The sequence below is a fragment of the Eptesicus fuscus genome, chromosome 4 (genome assembly GCF_027574615.1).
Source record: "Eptesicus fuscus isolate TK198812 chromosome 4, DD_ASM_mEF_20220401, whole genome shotgun sequence".
Classification (NCBI taxonomy): Eukaryota; Metazoa; Chordata; class Mammalia; order Chiroptera; family Vespertilionidae; genus Eptesicus; species Eptesicus fuscus.
Genome location: NC_072476.1, coordinates 39,877,009 through 39,896,720, shown reverse-complemented (window position 1 = coordinate 39,896,720; position 19,712 = coordinate 39,877,009). Strand labels below are relative to the sequence as shown.

General features: G+C 40.5%; 1 protein-coding gene across 3 annotated transcripts in view; it reads left to right on the top strand.

Moving 5' to 3' along the window:
- The window catches only part of SNCAIP (synuclein alpha interacting protein), a 137,008-nt gene that overhangs the window by 95,383 nt on the left and 21,913 nt on the right, over nucleotides 1-19,712 (top strand). For all 3 annotated transcript variants that reach the window (XM_054714965.1, XM_054714964.1, XM_054714966.1), the window contains exons 4-6: nucleotides 5,962-6,836; nucleotides 8,531-8,710; nucleotides 13,917-14,030. In XM_054714965.1, coding sequence (XP_054570940.1) covers nucleotides 5,962-6,836; nucleotides 8,531-8,710; nucleotides 13,917-14,030 — 1,169 coding nt within the window. The remainder of the gene's footprint in view (nucleotides 1-5,961; nucleotides 6,837-8,530; nucleotides 8,711-13,916; nucleotides 14,031-19,712) is intronic.

Genomic DNA, 19,712 nt, shown 5'->3' with positions numbered 1-19,712 from the left:
AATGGAAGAAGTGGTATGCTGGAGAACTTAAAAGGTATGTTCTTGAAGGTGCCTGGGATTGCAGTAGTTATAGATGTGAAGTGTAATGTTATGTACATTTAAGGCAATTGCAGTTAAAAGTGAACATTTTGTTTCATAGAATATAGAATTCAGGAAATGTTAAACAGTAAACAGTAGGGAAACACCATTTTATCCTAAAGGCATACCCCCTTTCTTTCTCTTCTCAATGTCCAAAGTTCATATTTCCTAATCTGAACATACAATTCCATATTTAGAAGTAAAGTAAACAGGGCTTTGGGGAGCCAGCATTGACGTTCAGTCTTGAAAATTGGATCCACCGTTGCAATAGCAAACTGTACATTATCTTCCTAAGAAAATACTAATTTATCAGTCCCAAGAGCCAAAGAATTGTTCTGTGTCAGCAATCAGGTTAGCCTCATAATTATAAATTTGTAAGGATCTGTTGAAAGACATGGAATTATAGTGTTTCATAGTGAATCACTCAGAATAAAGAGCCCTGTTATTTGTAGACATTCCATACAGTCACAGAAATTTAGAGGTGGGTCAGGTCTTAGCAATCATGTAGTCTAACCCCTTTATTTTACAGATGAAGAAATTGAGACTTAGAACTTGTAGGAAATATATGGAAATGTTTCCATATGCAGTGCATCTTCTAAATGTCTGAATATCATCAATAGCTTACTAACACTCTCTTTGAAAGTCAACACAGATAGTATGCCCAGAATGTGGCTGGAGTGCCTCATCGTGAGCAGACTCCTATTTATTTACTATACTTTGCATCTTTAGTCTGGCATATTCCTTTCTCCTTCCTCCCTCCCTGCCTTGCCTCCCTCTTTCTTCCATTTCCTCCTTCTCTCTTCCCTTATTCATTTATTCATTAAACGATTTAGCCACTGATCCCCAATATCTGTGAGATTTTGTGCTAGAGAGAGGGCTGGTTATAAACACAAGGAGATTTACAAGCCATCTTTGCCCTTGAGGAAGTCTCAAGAGAGAAGGTGAGATAGATACATGAGGGAATAGTTGCAGCAGAACTTCAGAAATGCCCAAGTCTGTGTATGACCAAATATAATCAGGGCACTGAAAAGCAAGGAGCCACAATTCCTTGGGAAAGTTAGTGATGTGGGTATGATGGATGCTGAGATGAGAAGATAAATTAGAAAATAAGTAAAAGAACTGCTATATTCCATGCTAAAGAATTTAGGTACTATTCTGAAAACCAGGGTTTCCCAAACCCCAGTAATTCAACTATTATTTCCACAACATGTGATATAGCCTGCATCTCCCTCTGTTATTTTTGCTTTACTTACATATTACTTGTACTATTATTTATTTAACACACTTTTCTAAAGTAACTTACTTTTAAACACTAATTTTTAAAAGAAACATTGTCAGTGTTATAAATAGAAAACCAATTGTGACTTTCTTCAATAATTTAAAGTCTTCATTAAAATGAATGTGATGGAAACAAAATATGTCTGCTAACCCTTTACCTATGAAAATTTCTGAACCTATGGCCTGTGATTTCATTATTCCAAAGGGAGATTATACATTTTGGAGAGGAGTTAAATTCATTAAATTAATTAGGAGGAAGAAAGAGAGTTGAAAGGTGTATAGCTTCTCATTCTCTCAGGGGAATTTAGCTGTGTGCCCCCTTAGATATGGCATGGACATGCATCCCACATAAGGAGGAAATCCTGTTTTAGACAGTCCAGGGTGACCTGAGGTTTGTGCGCTAAGAAGTAACAAAATCAGACTTAGCTGCAGAGGGCTGACTCAGGACTGGAAAAGAAGACCCAGAAAGGAGCTAGAACTTTGCAGAGGCTGGATGAGGGTCCCAGTGTGGCCCCAGTGTAATAGGATGAAGAAAGAGGATTTGAGAAGGATTTAGGATCAGGCCACAGCAGGTATTGGTTCCTGAGGGATGAGTGGCAGTGATCAAGGGAAGGGAAGGGTGAGCCAGCCCAGCTGGTGTGGCTCAGTAGTTGAGCACAACCTGAACCAGGAGGTTGAGGTTCGATTCCTGGTCAGGGCATATGCCCCAGTTGTGGGCTCAACCCCCAGTAGGTGGGGCATGCAGGAGGCAGCTGATCAATGATTCTCTCTCTTGTCACTGATGTTTCTATATCTCTCTCCCTCCCTGTCCCCCCTCCTCTCTCTGAAATCAATAAAACATTTTTTTACAAATATATATATAGAGAAGGGTGAGCCATGCCTTGTAGATGGATTGCTTATGAGACTGTGTAAGCAGCCATGCGATCTAGGGCAGCAGAAACAAGAAATATAGGAGAGAGAGAGAGAGAGAGAGAGAGAGAGAGAGAGAGAGAGAGAGAGAGAGAGAGAGAGAGAGAGAAAGCAGGCACAACTGGAGAGGGATAAGACCCCTAAACCAGAACATACTGCCTGCCACAAATGCTTGCCATTCCTAGACTCACAGTAAATGCTCGTTGAATAAATGGATGGTCAGCAGGCAATTAGGAATATCTTGCTGGTGATCAGAGACATTCTAAATGCTGGCTAGATTGGAAGAGATCATTGTGGCCTATAAGTCAGCCTCACATACACTTCCACTTACCTACCGACCATTTTAGAAAATTTTTGACCTAATCAGCCAACAGATTTAAGGTGTATTGGACATGTTTACTTTGGTAAGATGTTAAAAATGAATCCATTCAACCAAAAGTCATTAGGAACCTACTTATGTAAGGAATAGAGAGATTAATTACTCACAGGCCCTGTTCTCACAGAGCTTGTAAAGATCTAATAACAGATAAAATTTTCAGGCACTTAAAGTTTGTTAAGTATTTATTCATGATCCTCAGAAAACAAATTTAGCCTCAAAATCTTCCTAGTAACCATAGTGAGTCTGAACTTTGTTTCCATGTATTATAAGAAATTTATTATCGTGTTGGGGTAGAACTATAGTTATTAATAGCCCCTTTTCTTGTGTTGTGCTTAAAATACCCTTTTGCCCAGCTTAGGAGAAATAAACTCACTGAATTTTATCTTTTGCACATATGTAAAATTCTCCTTCTCAGATGAGGATGTGATATAGTAATAAATTAGAGTATTCTCATGAAGACCTGTTAAACAATCCATTCCTCATGACTGGGATTTGTTCCCAGTAATCGAGACACAGACTAGAAAGCATAGGTTTCACTTTTGGCCTAAAAAAGAGTCATCCGTTTGAATAAGGGGAAGGACAACAAGCCTAATGTTGACACCCGTTCTTCAGTTTCTAGACCCTTGTGTGGAGAGAAGTGTTTTCATAAGACTCAGACAGAATTCATTTCCATAGAGCGTTCTTAATGGCTCCTGTCAGAACAAAACAGCTGGGGAACATATGGTATCCATTTCCCTGTATCACTTGGAAAAAATTTCACATGTAAATAAAGCCAACATAAAAGAGTAGCCCTTTGAACCCACGACCTTATGCAATACATAAATATATTGGTACAATGCACTCGTTGTACTGGCCCACTAAGTTATGTGCCTTTAAAAATTCTTTATTACATCCTGAGATGCACATTTTCAAGAAGTTCCAAAGAAATTAAGGTAATGGGCAAAAATATTAGCAAGCAACATTATCTAACAAGTATGTATCTCAGAGATGTGAACATATATATACATAAATACAGTGATATATATACATATATATATATATATATCACTGTATTTAAAGCTTTTCAGAAAATTAATGGATAAAATTAAAGGCATATTTACACATTATAAACTCTGTCCATTATCTCTCTGTTGTTTTAAATAAGTAAGTAACCATGTGTTCTTGAAAGGAAGAGAGAAAAAAAAAGGCTTGGCAAAAATTTCGGGCAGACGTTAGTTTTATCGCTTTACATTTTTAGGGAGAAAAGGACATAGAAAGGATAGAAAAACTTTTAAATTTATAATGGACCAACTGGAATTGGTCTTTGCCTTTTGCATATTTACATTTCATGCATAACTTCAGAAAATCCAGCTCTTACTGGTAATTAGGGCTCCTCTAAGTTTATTAGCAGAAGTTCTTTCCCTTGTGAAATTAAGCTGTAAATCCCTGGGAAGGATGCACTTTGGGCATTTAAAAAGAGGCTTCATGTGTTGTGCAAAGTGAGATTCAAATCCGAATACTAGCGTTTGTTAATTGTCAGCTCTGTGCCAAGTACTGTGTACAGCTAAGAGCCAGAGCCAACAAAAGGGAAGAGACGCAGCAGCATAAGAGCATCTCCATCCCTTCCTTCCTTCTGGAACATTCCCTATTAATACCTGTTCTGTACTGGACAGAATCCAAGCCTCACCTCACAGCTTATAATATTCTCTTTTTAGATTCTAAAATGCCAGAGCTAGAAGGGCCTCAGAGGAGGACCACGTAGTGGAGACCCTCTGAAAACCGCTGCAGAATTGAGGTCAGTCTTGGAGAAAGAACCCACCCACAGTTGTACGGCATTCAGGCTCAGAACATTCACTCTCTTCTCCTTAGATTTGTTCCAGAACCTTCCTGAATCCTCTTAGAACACATCCTAGCAGGAGGAAGGATGACCATGGTTTTTTAAAATTTGGAAACTTGTATAACTCCTTCCAAACTTTTAGTAACTCCCACTTTCTCCCTCACAATCAGTGGTAGCCGGAGACTTGCAGAAGTTATAGACTGGAGTATACATACCTGCTGTCTTTTTTGTTGTGCCCAACAGCAAGAACAGACACAAAAACATGCTTTGGGGTTAAAACCTTCCCACCTGCTGTTGTCCCGGAAGGATAGCTAGATGAGAGGTCCTGGTTGGAGGGCATGTCCTGAAACCTCACTCCTTTGATGGGGGATGGTGTAAACTGAGTGGAAGGGGAGTAGGGATCTATCGCTGGCCTCAGGTTTCCAGGGTCCTGGGTCATCTGTCATCTGGTCAGGGGAGTCTCCCCGAGAGGAAGCAGTATCCTGGTGTCTGAGGATGTTGCTCCACCGTCCTGCACCGAGGGGCTAACTGGGAGAAGTGGTGGTTCTTACCTTTTACCTCCAGATGTGTTGCTGTTTCTCGTTATACTCCATCTCAACCAGACACTTACTCAAATGCAAACCGTAGAGTGTTTATCTAAGCTTTGAACAGAAACAAGAAAAAACAACAAACACAACCTAGCCTGCCTACCTCACCCTCCCTCTGCAACGTCCTTCTCCTCCTGTTTGTTTCCAGCTTTTCAGACAATGGAGGGCAGCACTGAATCTTCAAGAGCTCATTCAGCTGCCAAGTGTCCCTGCGCTATGTCGGAGAGCCCCGGGAAATGCCCCTGAGCAGCCCTCGACTGGGATGCTCAGGCTGGGGTGGGGCGAGCCCACGGCTTATCTCCCAGGGTCCTGTCAACTCCTGACCCCTGGGCTCCTCTCTGTTCTTCCCCGCGTGCATCTAACAAATCACCTGGTGAATCACCCAATCGGCCATCATTTGCCCAATATTAAACAATGCAGCCCTCGTTTATACAGGCCTTCTTAAGCGTTAAGGGTGTCCATAGGCATGTGTGCATGTGTGTGTGCATGTGTAAATGTGTGTGCTTACATCCTTCCGCTCCCTAAAACTAGTCTGGAAGTGCGTTTAACACAGAGGACCCTGCCCTCCAGTTCTACTCTCCAGGGTGGGGACCAGTATCCACATCCTTGCGGGGCAGGTGCAGCTGTCCAGGGAACAGACCTAAATACCTGTCTGGGTTTGTTTTCTTCAGCTGTCGGCTTTCACCATCCCCACCGCTTTCATTAACTCTGAGCCAACATATCATAGCGGTCTTTTATCTTCCACTGTTTTTCCAATGGTAAGTGCACTGTTTGTTTTATGATCCACGTCCTAAGTGGTCCCCTTACACAGGGGCTTACTTTGAGCATAACTCGAGTGGGCCGTGTCTGCCTGCCCGGCCAAGATGTTTTCAGGGTTTCAACTGAATAATCTCCTCTGACTTATTTTAACACAGTTTCTAGCTCCGGCTGGAACTGCAGCGTCACCACGCTCATTACCAACGCGCAGAAGCCCACGGGAATCGCAGATGTGTACAGTAAATTCCGCCCCGTGAAGCGCGTGTCCCCGCTGAAACACCAGCCGGAGACTCTGGACAACAACGAAAGTGATGACCAAAAGAACCAGAAGGCGGAGTACCAGAAAGGGGGGGACACTGACGCAGACCCCCAACCCGAAGAGCTCAGCCCCGGAGGAGAGAGAGAGGGCGGCCCCCAGAGCAAGACCGCGGAGCCCAGCGCCTTGCTGGGCGAACTGGAGCACTATGACCTGGACATGGATGAGATTCTGGACGTGCCTTACATTAAATCCAGCCAGCAGCTCGCCCCTTTCCCCAAGGTGCCTGCAGAGAAGAGAATTTTGGGCTTATGCACAACCGTCAACGGCCTCTCTGGCAAAGTCTGCGCCGCAGGAAATGCTGAGAACTCACCGCCCAACACCACGCCGTTCTGTGTCCTGTCTCCCGTGAAGAGCCCTCACGTGAGAAAAGCGTCCTCTGTCCTCCGCGACCAGCCTAAGCTCTCCCCCGAGGACGCCGCCGAGGGCTCGCCGCCGCTGGCCAAGTGTGGCTCTGCCTGTGAGCCTGAAAGCCAGAGCAAGGACTTCCTCAGCAAGGCCTTCGGCGAGGCTCGCGGCCGAAACGTGGAGAAGCCCCGGCCAGACTGCCAGCTCAGGGCCTGCCACCTGCAGGCCCCGGCAGCAGAGCCCAAACTGGAAGAGCAGGTCGGCGGCCTGAGCTGGACCAGCTCCCAAGGCCCCGAAGAAAGGAGTGAGTGTCTGCAAAAAGTAAAGAGCATCTTGAACATCGTTAAAGAAGGACAGATCTCTCTCCTGGTAAGTATGGATCTCATTCAGCATCCGTAGGAGTCATTCAGAGACGAGTGTGTCAGCTCCATTCGTTAGGAACAGAATGAAGATGCATTGGTTCCCGTTCTTTTTTTTTTTTTTTTAACGTATCTTTATTGTTGGAAGTATTACAGATGTCTCCTTTCTTTCCCCGATTGACCCCCTCCACCCTGGACCCACCCCCGACCCAGGCCTTCACCACACGACTGTCTGTGTCCATGGGTGATGCAGTGTTTACCTGTGGTTTTGGTTAGGTGGTTTGACTTTGGAGTTTTAAACTAAAAAGTTAGGAGGTTAAGACAGGGAAAAACAAAGTTCTATAGAGGGAGTGTTATTTCACTTTAAGTTTGCATAAATGCAACTGGAATCAGGACACTTAATCTAATACAAAAACAAAACAGAAGAGCCCAGCACTTTCTCTAACTTGAATCTTAATGTCTGTCTTTTGCTTCCAATGGTTTCCAGTGCTCGCTCTCACATGTTTGTGGGGATGTCATTTTCTTGCCGAAGGTGGACTTGCCAGATACGTGAACAGAGGGTCTTCTGTTTTATCCTGATTATTATTCCGGAGAGTTGGACTAGGATGTTTGGAAGCATTTGCAGATAAATGCTTACCCTAGAGCTTGATTGCCCTCTGAGCCACATGGAGCTGTGACTAGTTCCAGCTCTGCATGTCTAGGGAGCATGAAGAAGCTTTTCTAAAGACTCTAGACACGGAGTAACATGATGTAAGAAAAGTCTGTTCTGCTTAGGCTCAGGGAGCTGAACTGAAATCACACTCCATCTGCCTGCATTGTTCTTTTCTGGCTTCCAGACTTGGACGAAACAGTAGCAAGCCTGGGCTAATACAGTGATGTTAATTGAAGTCTCATTCAGGAAAATCATCACATCTTGGCAGTGTGATTCTACTTAGGCTAAAACCATGGATAGATAAGTACAGTGTGTTTGCTGTATTATCACAAATCTTATTGTTGTAATGGGATGATATGATTGAATAATTTTACTAAATAAAGTAATACTTTTTTTTTCTCTCCTGAAAATGTCTTTTCCATTTCTCTTGGCTCTTCTTCTTTATTTCTCTTTGGTTCATTTCTTTCTTTTGTCCTTCCCATGTTTCCCAAGTGATTAACACCTCTCCATTTCACAAACGGTCTTTATTGACCAGTTTATACTCAGGGGATGAACTTCACTGGAGGTGAGAAAACCAAAGGCAGACAGCCTCCCGATGCCCCAGAGCATGTCTGGGCTGAAAGTGTCTAGAGGGACCCAGGGGAGCGCTAGTCGCAGCAGCCACCAGGTAGCTTGCAGTCAAAGCCAGTTCTCCATGGTTCAAGGCAAAGCAGATGGTTGAGAGATATAGTTCATCCTTTCAACAAATGACAGGCAGGGAACCTGCCAGATACTATAAATGTCATCACAGTGGTTCCCAGGCCAGCTTGGAACCTCCCCAAGCTTGCGACCTATCCCTGTCACCATGTCTCACATGAAAATAAGTCTCTTGAGCTTTTATGTTCTAAAGCATAATATAACAACGTAATGGAAAAGCATTAGCATTAATAGCAAGGAGTTCTGACTTAGCTCCAATGGCTGTCACCAGAGCTCCTGGAAGCTCTTCTCTTCTTCCCAGAGTGTCTCGTTTGGATTTATTGACTTGAGTTTTTTTCATCTTCCTATTTGTACAGCCACACCTAGCTGCCGACAATCTAGACAAAATTCATGACGAAAGTGGAAACAATCTCTTACACATTGCTGCGTCGCAGGGCCACGCAGAGTGCCTGCAGCACCTCACTTCTTTGATGGGAGAAGATTGCCTCAACGAGCGGAATGCAGAGAAGTTGACTCCAGCGGGCCTGGCCATCAAGGTGAGTGGTTGGAGGCTGGGCTCTCCACAGCTAAAAGTTAGATTTCTATTTTTTAAGATTCCTAGTGAGCTAAAGTGCTGGGATAAAAAGGGAGAGAAGAGTGGTATACCAAGCAAACAGCAAATGAACATGTTATATTTAAGAGATTAATCATTTCACTCCCGACCTGCTTTGAGATTTTGAGACTGCATTCCATTTTACTGTGCAGTGAGGGTGAGCTTCAAATCAGCTAGTAAAGAGAAAGGGCAATGGCCTCTTGCATTGCTGAGAACTTCTGTTATTCATGGAGACTGCAGTTTAGACTCTGAACTGTACTTCGATCTATTGGAGGCTGTTTTATTTTTCCCCTGATGTGAGTATAATGAATAAGACAAAGAGGTAGTAGCCCTCAGGAGTATTTCAGACAATGAAGTGGGCTTCTCACAGATCACATCTGAAGCTTAGGTGTCTTCAGGATCAGGGGTTGTTTGGAATATCAGTGCCGAGTGTGTGTTTAGCTCCTGCAAAGCATAGTAGACTCTGTGTCAAAACTACACAAATTAATGCCGACTGCGACAGAGTTAAACCCTAGAAACTGTGATACAGGAAGACATGGTCTTTTATAGCCTTGCAGTGAGCACCTCTGCGAAATATATCACACATCACTAGGAGGTTAGCTATTAAACTAAAATTACTTTTAAGGACTTTGGCAAATAAATGTGGAATTCAGTCATATTTATTAAGAAGCTAGAAATGAAGTTTAGGGAAATATAATACATCTTGTACTTCTACACATGTACTTTACTTAATAATGTCTTCTAAAAGCTGAATAATCATAATTTTTATTAATGGGATTATATTGAAATTTATTAGGGGAACTGGCTAGTTGAAGAAATCTACTTATGAAATCACTAAAGATCATATAACATTTAAAAGCAAGTCATTGCTGTCTTACCCCTAATATATCTTTTATGCAAATCTGAATTTTTATACCTTTATTTACCATTTAGTAAAGTCTTATATATTAAAAGTTGTTTTCTGTTTTATTTAGTTTTACCCAATTATAAGTTATTATTTTTAAGATAGTGTAAAAAATATTTTTTTGGTAAAACTATAAGCTCAGTGAATATCATTTTTCTTTAGTTGTGAGTGATACTATATCAAATTAGGAGCTGACCTGCAGGCAACCATCACGAAGAAAGAGAAATCAAATGTGAAGTCAAGGTTCAGCATAGTTGAGTACAACAATATGTACCAAGTCCATTGGGTAGTGTGTTAGGTGATGGTAATAAAAATTTGAATGAGACATAATCCCTTTTCTTAAGAAGCTAATAGCCCGGTGGATAAGGTGGGTACATTATCAGCAATTTAAGTGTAGATGGAAAATTCAAGATCTAGCCCATTGTCAGAGTCCTGTGGGAAGATAGGGGTTGGGTCTGGTCATCAATGGGCACGTGCCAGTGACGAATAAAATATTCTTGCAATGCCAGTGAACATTGACATTAGAACACTACATGTTTTAGTATTTATAAATCATTTATAACTTCTAATATATAGTTTTCCTGACTCATACTAGATTATTGAATATAGTCTAACTATACAGTTGGATGAAAAATGTTTTCTTAATTTATATGCCCTAGTCCTGTTTTGATAGGTTAAGAACCTTTAAAGTAAAAAGGTACATAAGGAACTTAATGGTCATTAAGCCAACCCTAAACATAAACGCCCTCTGTGGCATCCATAGTAAGTGTTATTCGTTCTTGAACTCCTCCAGTCAACATAGTATTGCCATCACACAATCAGTAGGCAAAACCTAGCACTTTTGTTTGTTTTAATGAAGAACACATACAAACCCATAAGACTCAAAAGCTTTTATAGATTTGGAGCCCCAGGCTTTTCATGCTTTTCTTCTGGACAATGATTTAAGAAACAGAAGTTTTCTTCTATGCCTTCATTCAACCTAGATTTCACAAAAGCAGTAAATACAAATATTTTATAACCAGTGCCACCCTCTTTAGAAATCTGTCTTGACATATGTCCTACTTCAGTGTATTCAGTGTAGTTGGGAGACATGAATACAGAGAGAGTCCTAAGAAGTCTTCATTTTCTGTTTTAGGACCCTGTTTTGAACACCATTAACAGGCTGGTGGTGTTTCACCTCATTAAGCACAGTTCTGACAGCCCTGTTGTCATTCAAGCAAACAAACTTGGTAAAATGGGCAGAAGTTGCTCACATAATATGACTTGAAGCAGACAGGAAACAGAGTCAGAGATAGGGTATCAAATAAAAAGATTACCTGAGGGGGGGGAAAGGGAGCTTTGAAGAAATACCAAGGCTTAAGAACAGCTCTCTCCCACTCGTAAACTCCTTAAATGGAACATCATAAATTCTTGCCACTTACATGCAGAATTTATTGAGTGTTTTCTGGGGGACCCAACACTAGATACTGCAGGAATTCAGAGCATTACTGAGGGCCCTTTGGAAAGAAAATTTCTACAAGGTGAAAGCATTGTGTTTTCTAAAATGGGACGATAACAAGAAATTATTTTAGGAGCTAAACAGACTGGGAATGAAATTACTTTAATTACTTGTTCTCATTCAGTCCCTCTGATGAAGCTCTAAGAGAAAATGTTGGTTTGGTGAGAAAAATGACTTCAACCAACTGACATTCCTTTATAACATACCGTGAGTGACCCCAGGCTCAGAGACCAGCAGGCAAAAATCTCCCACTAGAATTTAATAACATTTTTTGTTTTCTTGGTATTTCTATTTGTGGCAGGTGATATTACTTTCAAACTCATAGTAGTGATATATTTATTTTTGCCCTATTTAAAGGTTGCATTCTTAAATAAGTCTACCTACTAGGCATGTAACAAAGCATTCTATCCAACAACAGCAGAATTCTTCTCAAGTGCACATTGAACATTTTCCAGAATAAACCATATGTTAGACCATAAAACAGATCTCAATAAATTTAAAATGATTGAAATCATATGAAGTATGTTCTTTAACCATAATGGAATGCAATTAGGAATCAATAACAGACAGAATTTTGGGATATTCACAAGTATATGGAATTAACTCTAAAATAATCATTGCATCAAAGAAGAAATTACAAGGGAAATTGAAAAATAATTGGAGATGAATGAAAATGCAACATTAAGGAGCTAAAGCAGTGCTTAAATGGGAAATTTATAGCTATAAATGTCTATGTTAAAGAAAGAAAAAGAAAAAAGATCTCAAATCAATAGCCTAACCTTCTACCTTAGGGAACTAGAAAAAGAAAAGCAAACTAAATTCAAAGTAAACGTAAGGAAGGAAATAAAAACACCCAAGTGGAAATAAATATAATGGAGAATAGAAAAACAGTGGAGAAAATCATCAAAACAAAATTTAGTTCTATGAAAAGATAAAAAAAATTAGTAAACCTTTAGTTAGACCAAGAAAATAGACCCAAATAATTAAAATCAGAAATGCTGCCTCTTATTTCTGCATTCTGTGTAAATACCAGTTTATATAAACTGTCTTGCCTAGTAGATGCTCAATATGGTTCCCATTCCTTTCTTCATCCAGAGGGAATGAAGCACATTATATCAGTGTGATTTTTTTAAAAATCCTGGTAGAAAATACTTGGCAATGTTCAAATTATATAACTTAAGGAAAGTCAGTAATGAAGGATTTATATATAAGAGGAGGGTGGGTAGGGTGTAGGGAGCCCACAATATCTGAGGGTCACAACCAGAGCACAGTTACCACCCCAGAGCCTGAAGGGACTGGGGAAGGACCTGAGATGGAGAGGGCTGCGTAGAAGACTGGATGACCTTTGACCTTTGACTGGTAGAGGGATTCAGCCAGCCAATGACAACCCCATAAAGGGGTAACGGGAGCCAGGAGCAGAGGGAACCTCAAACTCACTCTCCTTTCTTGGTTTCTTGCCACAACTCTCCATTAATCAAACCCAGCCAGAAGCCAGGGGACACAGGAGCCAATACATTCAGATCAGCCTCCCCGGGCAGCAGGAGGGCAGAGAAGGGAGGCACTAGATGTGAATGAGGCACCAGGAAGCTGTTCAGTAAACCCCCGGTTGGTTATGCTAGATATTCCAATGGCGGGAATAGACTCTGCATGTGTATAGTTGTGAGATGACTACTTGAAACTGTAGCAGTAAATGAAGAATGAGCAGATTACCTTCCTCTGTCTTGTTTTTAGAATAGACTTCCCTGAGCTCATGCCACGGTAGCTCTTTATTCCTGTGCTAGGTCCCACACCATGCAGACCAGGGAGGCAGCTGAATGTCTCGTTTGTCTTACAGAGTGAGTGTCTCAGAGAGCACTTTGATAGTATAAGGGGGCAAGTGTTGTATGCTTAGGAAGCTGACGTGCTTCGTCTCATTTGATCTCCACGGTACATTTATGAGGTGGTTACTACTCACCCTGCTGTTTCACAGAGGAGAAAATTGAGTATCAGAGATGTGAAGTAGCTTGATCAGGTCTTGTAACTAAGTGGTAAATTAAGGGTCTTAGTCACTAGGTTATATAGATCACAACTGCATTCCTGGATCGCACAGTGTGGGACCTCGCACAGGAGGAAAGAGCTCTGGTGGGCACGAGTCAGGGAAGCCTTCAGGGAAGGTAGCACTGGGGCCAGTAGACTGCGATTACTTTGTCTTTCTTTGGTTTGTTGATGGGTATACAAACTGTGATATATGCATGCAATGGAATACTTCTCAGCAATAAAAAGGAATGAATTATTAATATAAGCAGTAGCTTGGATGAATCTCAGAAGCATTATGCTGAATGAAAGAAGCCAGATGCAATAGAGAGATAGAATTTTATGGTGATAGAAACCATACCATGGGTTGCCTGGGGCAAAGGTGAGGGGTGTTGAGAGCAAAAGGCTAGCAGAAATGTTTTGGGGTGGGGTGATGGAAATGTTCTAATCTTGATTGGAGTTGTAGATACAAGTGAGTATGTATTGCCAAAATTCATCAAACTGTATATTTTAAAAGAGTATATTTTATAGTATGCAGATTATACTTAATATAGTGATTTTAAAATAACTGATGAAAATTATGAAAATGTGCCTAAATAAATTCTATAGTTTATTTAGACCCAGAGCCACATATCAGAAATATAATAGGTGATATACCTATGTTGTAAATAAATTAAGTCTGATACAAAAGTAAAAATTGAATTTCTTTCTTCTTCCCTTTTTTCTAAAATCTAGAATGGTCAGTTAGAGTGCGTGCGCTGGATGGTGAGTGAAACGGAAGCCATTGCAGAACTGAGTTGTTCTAAGGATTTTCCAAGCCTTATTCATTACGCAGGTGGCTTTGGCCAGGTATGAAGAATTTTTAATTATCAGATTTATAAGCAATCATATTCACTATAGAATTTTAATGAAAAAAATGTTCTAAAACAACTTAAAATTCCATAGTAGGATAGTAAATAAATAATGAAGCTATATTCATATGATGAAATTTTATAGGAAAAGGTCCATTATATAATATTTAAGTTAAAATTTATAATACAAAACTGTTCCTGTAATTGGGTACCAAATTTGAACTTTGGAGAGAGAGAGAAAGAGAAACAGGTAATAAGACTAGAAAAAAACTAGTGTCACTGCTATTTATAGTAGTGGAATTACATGTGGCTTTTTTTTCTTTTGTATTTTTAAGTATTTTCCAAATTTTTTACAATAAACACATTTAACTTCTGTCAAAAAGAAAGCTAATAAATATTTTCTTTTTAATGATGAAAGAGAGAGAGAGAGAGAGAGAGAGAGAGAGAGAGAGAGATTTATTGTTCCACTTATCCATGCATGTATTGGTTGCTTCTTGTATGTGCCCTGACTAGAGATTGAACCCACAACCCTGGCATATCGGGACAATGTTCTAACCAACTGAGCTCAAAATATTATATTCTTGAACCCAAAATTAAAAAGAAAATATTTAGTAAGACATTGATCAAAGAAGTCCCCCTCTATTAAAAATGAACAAGCACGCTTACTAGATGAGTCTCAGTGACAATCACTTTCTACAGTAGGAAATCCCAGTGTGAGTAATTGATATACACAGATCACAATCCAGTGCATGGAGTGAAAAATCATCACTAACTCCCTTGGAGGGAATGAATATAAATTATCTTTTAAAAAAAGTTGGACCACAAAATGCCAATCTCAGTCTTTAAAAAATAAATAAAGTCAGCACTATATTAAAATAGATTCAATCATATTTGTTTGTGGCAAAGAAAATTGCTTCTCATGCATATAACTGTATCCCCTTTGGCTTCATAAACTTTCCCCAGTGGCAGTAAATTGTGGTATTGTCAACAAGAGATTATGCTTTTTCAAGCATGACAATCTCAAGTTCAAAAAATTGTCTTGGAGAATATTACTACAGTCTTCTTTTTAGTGGGAGTCTTTGTGACTTCAATTAAAATATGTATTAATATGTACTGTTTTCCATTTGTTACCAGGCACCATGCCATTGGAGTTTGTATACATTATCTACTTATTCCTTAAAACAACCCTGTTAGGTCATGCTTTTATCCCCACTCTATAGAGGAGACTGAAGAAAGACAGCTAAGTGGCTTGCCCAGGTCTCATGGCTAGTAGTCCTCTGACTTTGGGGCTAGATTCTGTTCTGTCTCTCTCTGTAATTTGTAAAACTCGCTCACATTGGCATTGATTTAGCTGCAGAAATCTTTTTTACCATTTTATCTAACAATACTTTGTGATATATGGAGTACCTGATGCAGCTCACTGAAGAAGTGAGCACCTGTACTAAGTTTAGGAAATGAAGAAAAGAGCGGGAAGAACATTTAAAATTTGTGGAAGCCACTGTCTTTGAGAGGATGACTCCACTTTTTGTGTGTATTGTACAGCCATGGTATCCTACAAACAACCATAACAGTTAATAAGCATTTGCTAAGGCCGTCCCTCCCCCCATTTTGTTGGTTTATACTGGCAAAGAGCAGAAGACAATTTTCAAATGACCAAAAGAATTTAATCACTGCTAATCTTTAGAAATAGTTTTCAGTATAAAACAGAATTTAATTTATTTTCAAATTGTTAGAATAATTGTTTCATGTCCCTGATTTTATGTGCTTATATAAAGTCTAACAAGGAATTTTGATATGAGAGGAAAGGCTGCCTGCACTTTTGGTCAAGTTTGCCAGAGAAAAGGAGGAAAGGATCGCATGGCTGTTCTGAGACTCTAAGTAAATAATTGGGCATCCGGCCTTCTTTGTCTTGGGAAATGTTGCTTATATATGCCAGTTTCCCTGCTCAACTCTCACAGCAGGTTTCTCATAATTTGGAAGCTATGGGGACAGAACAATAAGAGTGCCCTTTCTGGGACTGGTTGGGGGATAGCGTGGCTTACTTGGCTGAACGAGAGGAAAAGATGGAAATTACTGACCTATGTGAAGAGCAGTGTCAAACATTTGCTTCATGCTAATATCAATCTTCAGGTTGTTATTTCAAGCTGATAAGCATTTTTAATGACCTCAAGTACGGCTCTGAGCAGGGCAGCCCAGCAGTGCCCTCGGGAGAGCGTTCCTACCCGAGGGGAAAATAGAGAAACCCATTAGATCTGTGAATTCTGTCCAGCCATCCTACATCGCCACAGCGACTTATATAACAGATAACCTGCAGAGATGCTGAACTTGGAACTGTTACAAGGCTAATATTTTCTCAAGGAAGACTGTTATTGAACAGTTTTCTAATGGATTCAGCACATGCAAGTTTTTCTACATCAAGCAGGCACTTGAGTGTGCTCTGGTTTTGTTTCCTGAGTAAATACCTCTGAAAAGGATAGTACAGAGGAAAATTCCTCTCCTGGTTTATTTTAGTTGCCCTCTGCCCCTCATAGAGATTCTTAAAGAATGGGCTCCATTTGACTCCCAATTTGTGTCCTTTTTCTTATAAAAATTTACCATTTAAGACTCCAGTACCACAGGTAGGCAGCAGTTTTGAGTGGTGTCCTGCAGTGATAGAGCTTTGGGTGATGGGAATTGATTTTCCTCATCTTGACACATGGAGTCTCCGAGGGTGCAATTATTTCATTGCCTGATTGTACCCAGCAGAGCCAGCCCAGGGAGCGTGAAGGTGAGAGCCTCGGGGAGGCTCGGGAATGAGCGGGGATGTCCTCGGAGAGGCCTGCTCTGCTGTCCCTTGAGAGAGATGTTGCTAGCGTAACAGTTGAGACCGAATTGTCTCAAGGCTACCGCCTAAGTAAGTCGGGCTGTTTTATTCGCACATGAAGGTTCAGATGGTCTCATCCAGCAAAGCTCTCACCCTCAGCTGCTCGGGGCTTCAGCCTGTTTTGCATTGGTCGCTGCTTCAGTGGGCTGTTACGTTCACCTTCAAGCCTGTGAACATTTTGTTTCTGTGCATTCACATGACTTTTAGTCAAGAGATTCTGCTGCAAGAACAACCTTCATCATAGCAATGGGCATTTACCAAGAATACCTTTGTCCACACTCCGGTGTTCATTCTCCTTTTTAAATGTTTGCCCTGATACAGATTTGGGTGGGTGGGGGCATGGGCACTTTTTGAAAAAAAGAAAAAAAAAAGGCTCATCGATTCTTAGGAATGGTCGTGAACAGTGATAATGCAGCATGCTGGTGAGGGGGAATGCTTGGACAGGCTGTGTGACTGTTTTTCCACAATTTACTTTTAAAAGGGGAAGTATTCCTTTGACTTCATTGCTTCACCATCATGGGGAAGGAATAACTAAACACACTGAGAGTGCTGCGATTGCAGATGAAAGCAAAACAGAAAAATCTTTGATTAGCATGAGCATCCATCTGCTCTCCAAGGACCAATCTGGGAAAAATCATAACCAACACAGAGCCCCATGAACCCACAGACTGACCATGATTTCTGGGGCCCAAAGGGTGCAAAGCGAGTGTATCCTTTATGGAGCCAGGGCTCATGGGCATTGAGCAGTTGTGAATATTCATACTCAGAAGTCAGAAAACAGAGTTATGGAGAACATTGACTCCTGAGTCAAGTGTCTGTGTTTAAACCTTAGCCTTACCACTTACTAGCTCAATGGCCTTGATACTTTTTTCTTTTTAAAGAAAAGGTCTCCCTGGACCTCAGTTTCTTCATCTTTAAAATGGAGATAGTAGCCCTGGTTGGTTGCTCAGTGGTTGGAGCCTCGGCTCGAGGACTGGAAGGGTCAAGGATTTGATTCCAGTCAAAGGGCATGCACCTGGTTTGCAGGTTCGATCCCCAGCCCTGGTCAGGGCACCTGTGGGAGGCAACCAATCACAATCAATCTATGTGCCTCTCTCACATCCATGTTTTTCCATCTTTCTCCCTCCCTCCCTCCTTCCCTTTCTCCTTCTCTCCTCCCCTCCCTCCCTCCCTCCTTTCCTTTCACTCTCTCTAAAAAATAAATGGAAAATATATCCTCAAGTGAAGATTTTTTCAAAAAAATGGAGATAATAGAAGTGTCCTCACAGGGTTGCTCTGGGGACTAAATGAGAAAAGCCCCATGAAGCTCTGCCCCTTGTGGACATATAGTAGACACTAGATAAATGTTGGCTATTATGATTAGATAGCTTCCAATTTATTATTTTTATTGCTATCAATATTACTTAGTTTATTTCACCATAAGTAAAATATAAGAAAAATTTACCAAAGAATTATTCAGTCCTTAATCAATTCTTAGATGTACTTCCCCCCCACACACATTTTACTATCTCTAGATTCTACATTTATCTCACAATAAATGACATTATGAAATCATCACTGGCCATTTACTTTACATTTTAACATCTTAGACCAGAATGAATCTTATAAGTGATGATGTATTAGATTTGATGATCTATGACCACAGGTAAAGCTGCCTCCTTCAACAATTATGGTTGCATCAAAAACTGCAGGGATTTTATTCATTCCAGTAATAAACCTGAAGCTTACTATTCAATTACATTTTTATTAGACTTCGTTCGGCAGTCTCAAAAATTACATATATTAATTAATTGCCTCTTTAAACAATTGCATTGCCTTTAGGAAAGCGTAGACATTCCCAGAAGATGAAACTAGTAGATGAAGTTTTCAGTCAATAATGAAAGTTGAATGGCTATAGATAGATCTGTGGGTGGATGGATAGAATAAGTGGGAGAGGCATTCTGTTAAACAGAAATAATACAGAAGATCCTCTCCATCCATGTGACTGCATTGGATGCTCTCTGAAAGCAAAACTTTTAGTAAAAATGAAGACTGGAAGCTGCATTCTTCCTCTAACATCTTCTTCAGGGGAGCAGGGGTGGGGATAGGTAGATGTGTGTTAGAGGGTTAAAGGTCTTAGAGGGAAGAGGTGGACACCATGGTATATATGCATTCATCAGGGGCCTTCTTGGTTGGAGAAAACAGCTGTATTTGTTCGGTTCTTCTTACTAGATATTTGTTAAGTTTAAATTGTCTAAATTGTAGGATCTCTACAATGAAATAAGAGCAGAAAGCAACTTTTCTCTGAAAGCGGATGCACAATGCTTTTACCAAAACCAGGGATTCTAGCCATCTCCATGTCCATATCAGAAATCCTAGATATTAGAACTGAAATCCTAGATGTTAGAAATCCCAAGTTGTTAGAACAGGTGTATAGTCATCTAGACCCTTTTGGTAATCGTCAAAGAGATTTTTGTTTCTATATAATATCTCAGTGGACAAGCCAATGGCTTATTGTTTTATTAAAGTAAATTGTCCAATGCAGAACACAAAAGTGAACTTGAGGTGCTGGGCAAAGGCCTGTCTTATTGTGAACAATCAAGTAATGGTTCTTCCTTTGTGTAACTCTTGCATATTGAATTGGGTGAGATCTTTAATTGTAAGGAAGAAAGAGTTGCCCATGCCATCACAAGAAAAGAAGACAGGTCATTATAACAGTGGAGAGCCATCAGGAGCCAAGGCAACTCTTGCCTCACACAGACTTGTCTTGTTCTCCCAGATTATCAACCCCTACAAAGTCCAGGTGGCTAGATTCTTTCCCAGATTTCTACAAGGGGA